Source organism: Coturnix japonica, chromosome 18 (genome assembly GCF_001577835.2).
Source record: "Coturnix japonica isolate 7356 chromosome 18, Coturnix japonica 2.1, whole genome shotgun sequence".
Taxonomy (NCBI): Eukaryota; Metazoa; Chordata; class Aves; order Galliformes; family Phasianidae; genus Coturnix; species Coturnix japonica.
Window position 1 is genome coordinate 8,941,829 of NC_029533.1, and position 14,999 is coordinate 8,956,827.

At 48.3% G+C, this 14,999-nt stretch overlaps 1 protein-coding gene across 2 annotated transcripts in view; it reads right to left on the reverse strand.

The window, feature by feature from the left end:
- CACNA1G (calcium voltage-gated channel subunit alpha1 G) overlaps positions 1-14,999 on the reverse strand; it is a 99,727-nt gene that overhangs the window by 18,278 nt on the left and 66,450 nt on the right. Inside the window, exons 23-30 of one of the 2 annotated variants that reach the window (XM_015880222.2) lie at positions 14,756-14,882; positions 11,866-11,991; positions 11,166-11,255; positions 10,491-10,704; positions 7,772-7,822; positions 2,419-2,570; positions 922-1,031; positions 7-140 (exon numbers count right to left, since the gene is read on the reverse strand). In XM_015880222.2, coding sequence (XP_015735708.1) covers positions 7-140; positions 922-1,031; positions 2,419-2,570; positions 7,772-7,822; positions 10,491-10,704; positions 11,166-11,255; positions 11,866-11,991; positions 14,756-14,882 — 1,004 coding nt within the window. The remainder of the gene's footprint in view (positions 1-6; positions 141-921; positions 1,032-2,418; positions 2,571-7,771; positions 7,823-10,490; positions 10,705-11,165; positions 11,256-11,865; positions 11,992-14,755; positions 14,883-14,999) is intronic. The other variant, XM_032448219.1, reaches the window with a different exon arrangement.

Here is a 14,999-nt window from a genome sequence, read left to right on the forward strand (position 1 = left end):
TCTCACCTCGAGCAATCCTGAGAACCCTCATGATTCGGATAATAGTGGGGTTAATTGGTAGCGAAGCATTCACCTCAATCTCTTCCAAAGTGATACCCATGATAGACAGCAGCACAATTGCCAGATCTAATTGGTTCCATCTGGAGAAAACACAAAATGAAGTTTAACATCTACTAAGAAGCTGGCAACAGGAGGCAGCTTGTTTCACACAAATTCCAGGCATTTCAATGGTTCTCGCACTCAAATGAATCTGCAGCATTTTTCTGCGGGTATTATACAAAAGCAGTTACGTTATGAAATCATTATAACTAACACAGCTTGTTATAAAATCAGCCAACAGCCAACGATGCTCTTGGCTCAAGAGAATTAGAAACAAAGCAATTCTGCACCCAAAGGCTGCAGAGCTGAGGGGTGATGCTGGAGCAGCTGACGGACCCTGGCAGACCCAGCACACAGGGGCTCACTGTGGGCTTGCTCAGGAAGAGCTGGACCCTGCAATCAGTTCTTACAGCAAGACCTGCTCTGGGCATAAAAACAGCCCTGAGGGGCGACAAGAGGGGAAATTTTAGAGAAAGATGCCATTCTGTACACTGCTCAGTGTCTGCATAATAAAAGGTCCTGTTCCTACTTGATTCTGTTCTCATTCACCCAGCTCTCCTGGCTCTGCAGCCACAGGAGGAGATGCGCTGCTCAGCACTGCCTTGCTCTCCATTTTCTGCCCACCACATGGGCGCACGTCACACTCCTCCTCACACACACTCCACTCTCCAGCCCTCACCCCAGCCCATTTCTAACCCACCCCACCAAGAAGGATTCCCTCATGTTACACTGCTAACACCAGGAGGGTCACTGGGCTCTAAAACTCCACCCTTGCAGCTGTGCCCTGCAGCCCCCAGGCAGCCAAGCTGCAGCCTGCGTTACCTGTCTTGGAAGAAGCGACGGAACCCGAAGGCAATGAGCTTGGAAACAGACTCCAGGACGAAGATAACAGTGAAGATATAATTGCAAATCTTCAGGGCTTCATCAAGGACCTGTGGTGTGGACAGAGCGCAGAAGTTGGGTGCCAGCTGTGCACCAACAGGTTTGCCCTCACTGTGCTCCAGCAGAGCTGCTCAGTCCCTAACAGGACAAAAGGCTCCACCATGGCCTCAGCAGTTTGACAGATGTCCCACTATGACCACCTGTTCCAGCCACCATCCCATCCCTGCCACATCACTAAACCATGTCTCCTGGTGCCACATCCACCCTTCTAACGAACACCAACACACCAAGAAACCACCGAGTTGGGTACAAAGCTCTGTATGGCACACTGAGCCTCTGAAGTATCTGCAGGACCCTCACAACTGTGAGCAGACTGGAGCGATCCTATGGCCATGGTTCAGCCCTCTGTGCTGTCATCCCACAGCACGCCAACCCCAGGGTCATTACGTAGATGCTGCATACCAGAGGCTTAGAGACAAAATGTTATTTTCCTAAAGAAAATTGAAAACAAAAGCCTGCCCAGCATTGTTGTAATACAAGAGAAATCATAGCTGCAGAACGGCGGCGGCGAGATGCAACGCCCTCACGCGATTCCAGTGCAGGCTCTGCAGCCAAAAACATTCCTCATCACCAAACGACTGAATCACACAGGAGCTGCCCGGGTGTTTGAAGGTGACCCAAACAGAAGAAATAAACTGGGCTTGTGCCTTTCCACTTTTTGGCTCCTTTACGATAGGCTGGAGGATATTTTTCCCCTTTCTTTAATGCCTTTTTTTTTTTTTTTAAATATACATTAAATATTCAAACCCTGTGTAGTTTTAGAGAATATTTCCTTCCATTGTGTGCTGTATTTATTCATTCTGAAAGTAGCTAATAAAAATAACTACAAGTTATATGGCAAAAGCACCTATTTCCATCTCATTCTTACGCACAAGAGGCTTGACAGCTCAGGACAGGCCGTTTTTATTTCCAGAATATGACCCAAACCCAGGAACTGAGCACGCAAATACATTAAAACGTATTTTAAGGACCAGCATAGAACCCGGTGCCTGTGAAAATTAAGCCCTGTGGGACTTTGGGAGAAACTTCGCAAAGCAGAAAGATGTCACAAATGCAATTGGCTTTCCCCTTTTCCTCTTTTGTGAGTATGTGAAAACATTCAAACAGAAGGTTTTAATAATGATCCTTTGAAGCTAACAACACAAATGCACTCCCACCCTGACTGCCAGAGCAGTCACCTTGCACTTCACCAGAGGGGAGAGGTGCAACAGCTCCAGGTACCGACTGAGCTTTGGTACCTGGAAGGCAGGGGTAGAAAGGATACCTTTGGCAGTGCCAAGGGAGGGGATGGCCATGCTGAAAAGGCCCCCAGGTCAAACAGCAGAAGCATCCTTAACTGTGCCCATCAGCCACACCGCGTCGTGGCAGCACACTGACCTTCGGCTGCTGGTAGTGCTCCATAGCCATGGTGATCACGTTGAGGCCGATGACGCCCGTGATGAACAAATCCAGGTAATGGCTGGTGCACATCTGGTGGATCAGGAAGCGGAAGCGGGAGTAATCCGAATAGTAGGGCTTGCACTGCGCCTCTGCAGCGGGAGGAGAGCGGAAAGGCACCTCAAGTCACTTCTCTGTGCCTCGCTGCAGCCAGCACACCTCGCCTCCCACACTGACAAATTCTAGGCTGATTACAGCAACATGCTGTCGTCTTCCCCTCCCTCCCTCTCTGCTGCCACATTACCACCTTTAATACACAGCAGGGCTCCCATCATCTTACAACCATTAAACACCTCAAGAGGGACATGCGCTATACTCAGCCTTACGGCATCAGGGATGAGGTGAGCTGGGATCATTCTGTTGAGGAGTGTTTTCACCACTGGGAAAATTCAATTAAGTTTAAATTAAGCCGACAATTTTTGTAGCTGCTGAGCTTAGAAAGTCCCCAAAGCACCCAAAAGCCCAATTAGCAGTCAGATGTTGGGGACAGATTTTAGTACCAACGGCTTAGAAATAAAGGGCATTCAGTTAGCGGTGGGCTTTGAAAGAGAAGTAATTCGGTCCTATTATATTCTTTGCAGTAAACTGCAGAGAGAACAAAACTCAACACTTGGGCCATCAGAGCCATGAGGAGCGGCCCATAAAAATACCACGGGAAACTGATCAGTCGCAGCCTCAGTGACTAGAAAATAACAACCCTCCATTTAGACAAGATCACCACAGCACAGATTTTGCTGTACAACTCATTCCCAGGTCAGGCAGCCTCAGAATGACACGTGCTCTTTAGACCCCAAGTGCTCCCACAGACAAACTCATTTACTCACCTAATCTCTAATAAGGAAATGCCAAGGCTGAGTATATAATTCAGTACCATTTTCAAGGAGGCATTATAATGCAGATTGAAGTGGAAAGGACTGTCTTGAATATGTCAGAGTGTAACATTACTCTACTAATTAGATGATCAACTGCTTATGAAAATTGTTGAGCTGTAAGAAATTACATGGCTTGATATTTTCTGCAGATGTACAGCTTGATGCATTACTCCAAGCAGAAAGTTGGGCAGAATGGAGCCGTGAAGGCTGGGCTTCAGCTGCCCTCAGGGAAGACTGAATTTAGAAGATTAAGTTTTGCCTGGAAATAGAATTGGCTTTGTCAATAGTCAGCGACACCGCAATCAAAACCATAGGCTGAATGGCTTTGTGCACTCCCTGCTTCACAACAGGATCCCAAAAATCAGAGTTGCTTTGGTTTTTCCATACAGACAGGCATTTCCCCCACAGCCCAGGCACCAGAGAGACAATCCAGTGAGAGGTTTTATTCTGTAGGGGTTTGGAACAACCACAGTCTGGCCTCAGCCCGGTGGCATTAAAGGCAGTGTTAACATTCACTTTCTGATCTGTAACGTGTTTTAGGTGATCTGTGCTGGAGTGCCAAGGCACGATACTGATGGAAAGGTCTGCACGACTAATTTCCACACTGAATCTATTGAGTGCTTATACAGAAGCAGACCTGCAGCTGCTGACTCACTCATAAGCCCATGTCAGATATCTTGGAATCTGCATAAATCTCCATAAAGTCAAGATATCTCGATCACATTATGCTAAATTACGAGTAGCAAATTAACTAAAATGTTTGAACACAATTAAGTCAGGAACAGGACCTATTTTTATGAACCAACTTATCATCTCAGTAAGAAACACCATCGTAATTGGATCACTTCTCTACATTTATGTATAATTCACATTCAAAAAGAAAAATGTCAGTGTTTCTGCCTTTTCTTGCAGTGGATTTACTTATGAATAATCACACCGGAATTCATGTTTTTTCAGCCTTGATTGACAGGTAATTCCAAATCCTACAGAATAGCACCGACACCGTTAGAACAGAGAGAGGATTTAGAGAGAGGCTGTAAAACGTCTCCTGTGCAGGGATCTGCACCTGGATGAGCTGCTGCGTGACCTTATAAGCAGGGTTGCTAATTGCTCATCTACCCTCCCCCATCCCCGCAGCACCAATGCTCTTCCATGCCTTTCCCAGCACATCCTCAGGGTTTCCATAGCCAAACATCTCTTGGTGCCGCTGCTGGTAGACACTTTGTCCTTCACCATTAACTTTGCGAGGAGGGGATTTGTCAGCCCTGTTTATAAATCAGAGCAGCGCTCATCACACCGTGCTCCACATGCTGGCCATGCAAATCAGTGCAGTACCAAAATCACCTGGCGATGAACCAACCACACACCCACAGCATGCTGCCCGGGCACACAGCACTGTGCCTAGGGAGGCAGGGAGCTCCTGCTATCACACAAGCACTGCTTCTATAGGAGCAGTGTGTTTCTGCACATCCATTGGGTGTTACTGGTGCATAATTATCCAGGTGCAAAGCCCCTGCCCCCTATTGCACAGTGTTCTTTGGCATTATTGCAATAAAGTTCTAAACAATACCAACATCTTGGGAAATACAGACATCTGTTAAACTCCAGGTGGTGAACTTCACAACTAACACAACACCACATTACTGTACTGTTACAATACACTGTGTCAAGAACAACAAGAGCTCTGGGTTAGTCTCGGTTATCACTGAAAGGTTAAATGGCTTCCCGGCACACGTGGCATTAAAGAAACGAGGAGAGCAAATGAACAAAAGAAAGAAGAATTAGCAGAATGAGAATGTGAGAAAATGGGAAAATACAGCAAAAGCCCACTACGAAACATCAGGCTGGTAAACAGGATGTAAATCAAGCTGCTTCACTGTGGCTGCAGGCCAGGAGCGGGGGTGAGGGAGCTGTCTCAGATGGAGATGCAGCTCCTCTGGATACAACCAGCTCAGGCTGTGGGTCCTGAGCAGTTTCCTCCCAGCCCAGGTAGGAAGGTGATTTGGGAGAGGGAGATGGCGGCCCCAAGAGCCCACCTGCTTCTCCTCACCCTGGAGACAGGCTCTGTAGTGCTGCAGCAGTTGGGTTACTACCTGGCACAGCAGCACCAGCCTTCATCTTACCATTGTTATGAGCCCTTCATTCAGGTTGTTTCCCAAACAGGCTTTCCCTGCTCCTCCCTGCAGCACCCCATGGGATAGGAAGCACAGGCAATGCCTGCCAACAGCTGGGAGCAGAATGCTGCAGCCTTCCTGGCACACCTGAGCATCTCACCATGCTCTGCCCTCAGCTCCCCCTACATGAGCCCACTGCTTTAAGGCACCACTACTGATAAACCCTCTGCACCCCCAGCCCTGCACCACCCAACTGCAGGAGGCAGAATGCAGAAGGGCTCAGGGGACAGTCCTGATGCACTGGGCAGATATGACAGCCCCATAACTGCAGTCCCTCGGTGGCAGCAGGACAGCTGGTGTCACCACTGGCACAGGGCTGCCTCACAATATTGCCCTGTCAAGAGAGAAATTGCTGCTTTCCCCAAAGTGCCTTTGCAGCCGGAGCTGTGTGGGCGCAGGAAATTGGAATTCACGAGAGTGGGACAATTCCATTACAGTCTCCTCCGGCTTTTCCCTTCTTCTCTAATAAGGGAATTAACTCCTTTGCAGGTCTGGGTATATCTGGAGGACAGCAGCAAGCCGTGAGCAATGAGCCCGTGACGCAGCTGGATTTACAAACTGTATCAGGAATATTATTAGGTTAAAAAAGTAGTTTGCACTGAAGGAACTTTTTTGCTTTTTCTATTTAAACAGAGCATTTCACTTGGCTTTTATTGTACCAAATGGATTTATACTTAAAATAAATAAATAAAAAATGAAATGGAAAAATAAATTATTTCCACTGTGAAGTTTCCAGTTGTGACAGAATGCAGATTGGTGAGAAAAATAGAAGGAAAACTACAAAACTGTGCTGTCTCAGTGAGCACTGGGCAGTGGCACACAGCGCTCTGCATCTTCACATCACCAGGAAGGCAGACCCTCAAGAACCACAGAGATGAGTGTGGTCTGAGGCTCACACATGCAGGTACCCCCTGAGCCATGGGAGGACCACCCCTCACCCCACCACCCAATGGGGGGGCAGCCCCACATCCTTCAAGATGAGACCCAATGGAAAGAATCATCACCTAATGGAAAGAAACGTAGTAACACAAAGCGCAGCCTGAGTCTGCGTGGGATAATGGAGGGGACTGGAATGAGTTGAGTGCCTTAAAAAGAAAAGAACGTAAACCAGGCTCAGTGCAACTGTGCATGAGCAGAAGAGGCATCACAACCAAGCAAACAACAAATGCAGCCCCACACAGTGGGACCCCAGCACTGAGTGATGCCCAACAGCCAGCGCTGCAGGAAGGACAGGACCTGCCAAGGAGGGTGAGAGTGAAGACAAAGAAAAAGACAGTGGGAATGGCAGCGGGAAGGGATCGATTCAAGCATGTTGTGGTAACTTCCACCACAGCCCCAGAAACACAAAGGTGGGAACCTCTGCCCCCTGAGCTGTCCCCCGTGCCCAAAGCTGACAGCCCTCACCTTGCAGCTGTTACCTGTGCTCTGTGCAATGTGTGACAGGTGGATGGAGCTCTGCAGTGGGGGATTTGTCACAGGTTTTAAGAGCACAGTTTTCCCAGCATATTATTTTTGTTGAAAATTACAGCTATATTTGTTTCTATGCTGGCGCCTCTTTAATTATTCAGGCTAATATTCATGAGTTACAAATTAAACAAAACACTTGGCTGATCAAAGCTTCTTCCAAGAATAAAAGGAGGCAGATTGACAGCAGTGCACGGTGGGTCGGGTAGGCAGGGTATGGCCCGAGTCCTACAGAGGGCACAAGGCGGCACCTTTACTCCTTTTAACCCAGAAGATGCCTGCTGAGTTTTGTGCCTCCCTGTGTAGGGAGGAAGGATGAAATACCCTCCCTACGCGGCCCTGCCTTCCAGAGACTCCTGCAAATCGCTCAGACTCCTCAGCCTGAGGTTGGAAAGCCAGAGCAAACAAACCAAAGATCCCTTTCACAGTCCAGTCATTATTCTCTGAAATAAAACAAAACAAGAACAAAAAAGAACACAAAGAAAGGCCATGAGAAGTCTGACAGTGCTGCAATGAAAGCCAGAAAAATAATAATAATAATAATAATTAAAAAAAAAGAGATGACTGCAAAACGTAAGATGACCATTGGATAAATTAAGGATTGGGAAGTGCGAGTCCTGAGCCAGGTCAGCAGACCTGCAGTCAGAATGTGTGTGCCACGAGGGAAGCGCCCGAGCCTTGCACCACACACAGGGTTTAGTGGGATGCCTCCGAGCAGCGCGGCCAGAGTTAGTTACACAGCACTGCCACTCACGGGGACACAACACGACAGCTGCCCAGTACCTGGCACCACGCTGGCTGTGCTCTCCATTAACACATCATCCAGCATTAGATCTAAAAGAACGAAACGGCATTAATCATCCGGCAGGACACGCAGCGAGACCTCCCTTCCCCGTCAGAGGTTCTGTGGTTCTGCACTGCCTCCATTCAGTATCTCCTGGCAGATCCTCTCCTTGCATGGCAGGGAGGGCAGCTCAGGGATTGGGGCTCATTGGGAAAAGCAAAGGGCTCTGGTGCTTCTCCCATGATGGAAGCCTAAGAGAACACCCTGGCTTGGTGATGAGGAGGAGGCAGTCCTGGAGGACAGAGTGGGTACCTGAGGTAGGGCACACATCCTGCTGGGCCAGCACCTGGCAGCAGCCACTGCATTGCCTACACCTCACCAAACCGGGGTCCCACACACTCCTCTGCTTTGCAGATGTCAGACTGGGGAACTGCGTTTGAAAAGTCTATGAAGAAAAACAACTGTTAGATGGGCTATATCTGGCTGAGGGAAAAACAGACATCTGTGGGTGGGTGTGGGCTCTGGGAGACGCTCAGGATGCCCTGCCAGGAGTCCCCATGCAGCTGTTGGTACAGTACTTAACTTGGCATCCCCTGCAAGCTCCCGCCATGCAGGATGAAGCAGCAGCATCTGTGAGCTCCAAAGGCAAAGCTGGACATGGTCAGTTAAAGACAATGTTTTGCTGAACGCAAATGGGGAAAAACTGTTCTGAAGGGATTCGGAGGGCTTCAGACTTTGCTCTTCAAAGGTTTTTATGGCAATTGAATTTTCAGCAATATTTGATCCTCAATAAAGCAGCTGCTTATTGCCTCTTTAATTAGAGGCTTCATAGGACTGAATGAATAACTGTATCTCCAAGGATGGTTTGCAATTCCTTCCCGCTGGGAAACTGCCCAGACTTGTGCCTTCTCTTCATCTAGTTCCTCTAGCATTACAAATAAGGTCATCAGTAGTAACTAAACATCTACTTTCCTTCTACGTCTGCCTTCCAGAACTGTGACTTTAAATAGAGATCTTTCAAAAGCATTTTCTACACCATCAGCCTGAAACTGCATTTGGGAAATGGTGCTGAACAAAAGATGCTCCCAGGCAGCACCAGCTCCTTCCACCTGTACTGCACTCAGCTGAGAGCAGCCTGAAGTGCTTGCAGGGAAAGGTGACGGCAGATAACTGGTTCTAAAACAAACACAAAAAAGGATGATGGTCACAATCCACTTAGAGAAAGAAAAATTTGCTTACCCATCCCAACCAGCAGGGCTCACCAAACGCTCCAAAAGGAAGGATCTCCACGTAGAGATCTCCCTGTGTGGCAACCAGCCCTTAAATGAGGCTCAGGGAGGGGCAGAACCTCCTGGCCACACAGGTGAATCGCTTTCAGCTGCACTCCCAGGGCTGCCTGTGTCCCTTCTCCAGGTGCTCAATCACTGGTTCAGGCTGTTACTCAGCAATTCCCATACAGAGCTGTTCTCCATCACTCCTGAGGGAAACCTCCATCTTCCCACTGAGCATCAAGGGAGACAGGCTCTGGGCATAAAGCAAACCTCATTGCTCAGAGGCTGCTGTGGTAATGCTATCAGTTACAAAACCTGGGAAGGTAATGGGATCTAAGGACAAGGGAAAGTGCTGCACGAGTGCTGAATGGAGAGAGGCTGAGACATACTTGTGTTACGTGGCTGCACAGCTGCACCTGCCACAGCTATTAAGTGGCTCCTCGATTATTAAAAAATAATAAGACAGACAACATCACCAGCTTTCAGAACAAGTGCTTGATCAGACAGTCTCCTAAGCAGTACTGAAGTCTGTCAAAGATTGAGATGTGAGAGGGGACGTGGAGAGAAGCAGAGACAGATTGGGGGGAGGAGTGGGGCCATGGACACGAAGGGAGACGGAGAACCTCTGGGCAGAGGAGACCATGTGAGAAGGGTACATCTGACTTTGGCCCCTGGCTGACTTATTCCTTCATTTTTCAACCAAAATTAAAGAAACAGCACCCAAAGACAAAGATAGAAGACCATTGACAGAGTGGAGGCTGAGCACCTTTCCCTTTCAAAGCCTCCTCCAGAAGGTCTGCAAGAGCTGGGGGCTCAGTTCAGTTTGCATCACTGCCATTTTGCCTCCTCAGTTACTCTCCTCCGCAGCTTTTGTTTTCTAATCTGTATTTCTCAAGCAAATGCATTGATATGTTTCTCTGAGGGGTTTTTAAGCATTACTAGAACGAGATGTCTCCATTATTTTATTACACTCTTGAATAGCAGTGGTGCTACCGTGCCAATAAATAATCCTGCTTGATAAATGGGACAGGTGGCATCACTGTGGCATTACAAGGCTGTAATAAACCAAATAGTGAATCCAGCTATCAGCAACAGTGCTGGTGTCTTGGAAGATTGACGGTGCCATCCGGCACTGCTGATCTTTGCAGTTGTCACTATTTGTGTAACACTGAGCTCTGCCATCCAAGAAGCTCCAGCTCTGGTAATCATTATTTTTTAGATTGAAATAACCTCCAATGGGAAGGTCGTTGCAAATCACGCAGTGATTAAAAGGCTTCCACGTCTCCTTGCTCAGCCTAAAACACACACTACTTCCTTCATGCAAATTTCATAGCTGGACATGCTTTTAGGAGAAGAATGATCACCAGACGCGAGGCAGGGAGGGGAGGGAGAGGGGATTGTGTGGAAGGTCAAGCAGGACTCAGAAAGATGTGGAAAGACTACCGACCAGCCATCTGTTTCTCCTTACTCCTTCTCTTTTTCTCCAGCCGGCGAAGCCTCTTCTCCTCCCTCCTCTTGGCTTCTTCCTCCTCCTGGTGCTGCCGGCACTTGTGGAAGTTCTCCACCACGACCCCCACGAACATGTTGAGCACGAAGAAGCTGACGATGAGCAGGAAGGAGATGAAGTAGAGGAGCATCCACGGGTTGTAGTTCATGACTGGCTGCAAAGGAAGACAAATGTCAGTGAAACCTCAAAGAAAAGGAGAAATGGTCACAGCTGCTACATCTGCAGGCTGGATGGGGGGTGATGCTCTGCAGCAGGGCAGTGTGCTCTGCTCCCTGTGACAACCACAACCCTCTGAGCTGCTTCAGCAGAACAGTCCCAAGTCACAAAGTGTGCTCAGAACCACGTCTGATCTGCCAGCAGCATCCCCTGCAGCCATCGTCGCCCTCACCAAAAACCCAGACCCACGCTGAGCAATTCTTTTCTCCTGAAATGCCCAAACTGCTCTTGGATTCCAGCCTTCACTCTTCAGCAAGCAGAGTCCTCCTGCTGCAGCCCTGCTACACCAACAGTGTGGCAAATCTGTAGGGAGAAGGCTGGCTTCCAGCCCAGGGCTCCTTGCTGTGCTCCCTCCCAACCCACCACCTTTTTGTTCTGGCTCCTTCTTGCAGCTCATACCTGCTGGTCAACTCCCACTGCATCCAGGCCATCGTACATAATATCCACCCAGCCGTCCTTGGAGGCCAGAACAAAGAGAGACATCAGGGCCTAGAAGAACACAGAGAGGATTTACAAGGAGTTGCAGCAGAGATTTTTCACTTGTAACACTTTACTCCTCTTTGCCCTTTCCTGTCTGGAGATCATCATCACCTGGCTGATAATGGGGTACTTTGATGCCCAAGGTTTCTCCTGGCAGCAAAAACTCATCAGTGTCAGAACATGGTTCAGCAACAAGTGCTAATTCAGAAACCACAAAGCTGAACACAAAGCAGCTTCATTTCCACCCTCCAGGTCTCTGCTGCTCCCTGCTAATTAGTCCTTGCCATGCGGCTAAAATAAGGCAGTGTTGCAGAGATAGTTGGAAGTGTCCAGCTCTATTAGACAAGCTCTTCTGCAAGATCTATTTGGTTTGTTATGTAGCAGTGAAGCAATTAAGTACTCCACAAAGCCACATGTGCTTGTTCTGTTCTGAAAAGAAGTGTGTGGCTGCTTGGAAACACCACCTTTGGGACTTACAGAGACAGAACGCTGTGTATGTGAACTGAATATTTACTATGACTGGCGGTGCCCTGTAAGAAAATCCCACGGGATAATAATGCACAGGTTTTAAGTCAAGGAGGTAAAGGAGCAAAGAAGCAGATTACCGTGCTATTAATACCTGGCCGAGATTATCAAAATTATACTTGTGCCGGACCCATTTGTAGCTTGCTTCTGCACAATCCGATTTATTTGTGATGTTTCTGGTGTCCTCCCCCTGGCAGATAAAAAACTTGCCTTTGAAAAGCTGCAAAACACACAAAGAGGAGAGGAAAGGTAACGGCTCAGACCACAGGATTTCTCAGCAGAGGATGGATATTTCTCACAGGGAATTCTGCACAGCTCGTGCAGACCAGACGTGTTCATGTGGGTTACTGACTGAGCAGCCTGTCTGATCTGTGCCTAATGAGTAAACGCATCATTTCACACTGTTCTGGGCACCCACACAGTGCATTCAGTGCTCCAGTTCAGAGCCCTGAGAGCTGCCTGCAGCCCCTCATTGCTGGGCTCATTGCTGGGGCACGCAGGCTGGCTCTGTGACCCAGCTAACAATACTGGCCTTGGAGCCTGTGATGGGGCCGTGCCAGCTGAGCACAGGTGACACTTGGAGGCACAGCCATGAGCTCTGCTGCCAGCGGTCAGAAGGGGACACACTGCAGGGAAGCCAGAGTGCTGCAGCTGGGCTCTGCTGCACGCCAGGCTGGCAGCGCTCTGTCTCGGATCTGAATGCCACTCCAGCCACTGCTGGGCTCTGAAAATATTCCTCTTGCAAGGCGTCAGGCTGGTGCTGGGTACCCAACCCCGACCTTTCTTCCTTCAGAGTAAGCCAGGAGAGATGCAGCTCCTGGGAAGCAAACTCCAGATCTACAAACACCCGAGGAACAGCAGCTTCCCTGCACTTAGCTGCAGGCAGTGGCAGGGGATGAGGACTGCTTCAGATGTGATTGATGCCGGTGGAACAGAGGGGCTCACAGCCTGCCAGACAGCCAGGTTTATTTGCTGACAGAAGCTGCTGTTTCAGGGAGAGCTGGCAACCTGCTCCTTAAAACACCACCTGGGTATACAGAGAAGTGATGCTGATGGGTTTTGATCTGCTGTTGTAGATGAATATCAGTAGAAATAATAGCGAACAAGATAAACCCATACATTACTCCATGGGTTTCCTTCAGGAGTCCACAGCAGCAGAAGGATGTTCTCTAGGCACGTAAAGTTAATCACAATCCAACACAACCATAAAACTCCTGGATGTAAGAAGAGTATTCCCTGATCTTCCCATGGAGAAACACTATCATGTGTAAGGCAGACAAGGGAGATATAGCTCGCACAGATCAGAAAGTTTTAATTAAGCAGGAAGGTAAACAACTGTTCTAATATATTGTGTATAAATACAATTTCTCCTGGAGCCGGACCATGATGCCCATCAGGTGGGAGCAGAAACACAGCTCCTAACTGGGTCTGGAAAGGCAGAGCCTGATTTGTAAGAATGCTGATTGCTGGCGGTGCGTCAGTCGGAGCTACAGCTTCCAGCACTGCCAGGAGGGAAAGGCCGAGGGTTTGGCAGTCTGTTGCTTGTGTCTGATTAATCACCATCCACACGTGGATGAGCACCATGACAGAAGCAGTCTGGTAAAGAGGAGACGCTGTTAGAAGCTCCCAAGTCTGAACTGTCATCGCATAAAGTTCTATCAAGTGTACTTTGATCTCCTTCACATGGGAAAACCAACTGTAACTTGGAGGGATCATCTTTTTATAGAAATAGTTCTGGCCCTCATCTTACACCTAATTACACATCAACATTAACCCAGGACTTTGCTTCCCGAATACAAGATCAGCCTTGCTCACATCTACCCCCGAAGCTCATCAATAGTCACAACTGAACAGAAGGAAGCAACCACAATTAGCAGGGAGGAAATTCAAAGGGTGCTCTGCAGGTTTTGTTGGTTGGCATAAATTTTATGCTGCTTTACAGGACATGGTCAGGGTTATGAACCACCTCAGTATAAGGGGTGGAGGTGGTGGGCTGTGAGAGAGCCAGTCCAGCTGCCCCTGGTTACGGATGGCATGATTCTCTCCTCTGTTTATTTTCGATGCCGTACTTATTATTTATACAGCATATTAGTATTAAACATTATATAAGACGCTTCTCTGAAACAAAGCAAAGCAGAGCAGCTTCCCAAAGCTGGCTGCGACAGGGCAGGTAAACTTCAGAGAGAAGTAAGTGTTATGTCAGAATATTTATATGTAACAATCTCTTCTTTTCAGGTAATGAGAAACCAATTAAATTGGAAGCCCTGCCACTTTTTCCCCTGGGTTCCTGCACTGCCAGGACTGAGGATATTGCCAGCAGTGCCAGCAGGAATCAGGCTTGGAAATCTCTATTTCTGCAAGCTTTCAGTTATACAAACTGTTGGAATCTGAATGAATCTCCAGGTCAAGGTCCCTCTGGAGTTTACACACCAGCAATTTCAGCCTTGAAAGCTTCTATTTCCCTGTTGCTTTAAGCCTAGAAGGAAGGTGGAGAGGAGACGTCCCCGTGTTATCTCACAGACTGAACAGGAATGGGATTTAAGTTTCCCTGAGCTGAGATTTCTGGCAGTACGTGTCATGCTTCAGGCCTCACTCTACTGTGCTGTGGTCAGGGGAAGAAAGAAAGTGGAGAAATAGTTTGATTTATGTCCTGCTGCAGGCAGAGCAGAAGTCCTTGTGGTGGGGAAGTGATGAAGAAAGCCCATTCTGTGCCTCTGAGGGGGTCGTTGTGTTGGCTTTCGTACCACTGCATGCAATAGGAAAGCTTCCAGAAAGTTCAACACATCAAATGACACGCAGCCACGACTGGAGCTTCAGAAATAAATGTTTTGAGAGCACTAGAAAGGCTACACTGTCCTGCTGAGGTGGGACCAAAAGCTGCTGAAGCATATGGGTCTGAGTCATTCTGGGCCTTTAACTATGGCACAATTACCGATTCAAAACCAATAGACATTTCTTGAGCAGGGGCACAGGAGGGGACTCACCTGCACCCCTAAGATCCCAAAGATGATGAAGAAAGCACAGCAGATGAGGACAATGTTTCCTATTGGCTTGAGGGAAGAAATGAGTGTCTCCACCACCAGCTTCAGTCCTGGGGCTCGACTAATGACTCTGTGGGGGCAAAGAAGCACAAAGCCAATGTCAGTCCCCCTTGTGCCTGGTTCTGCCTCTGAGCTGGCGTTGCACCCACCATATGGAGCCATTGCTGGAATCTAGGGGAACCTCCCC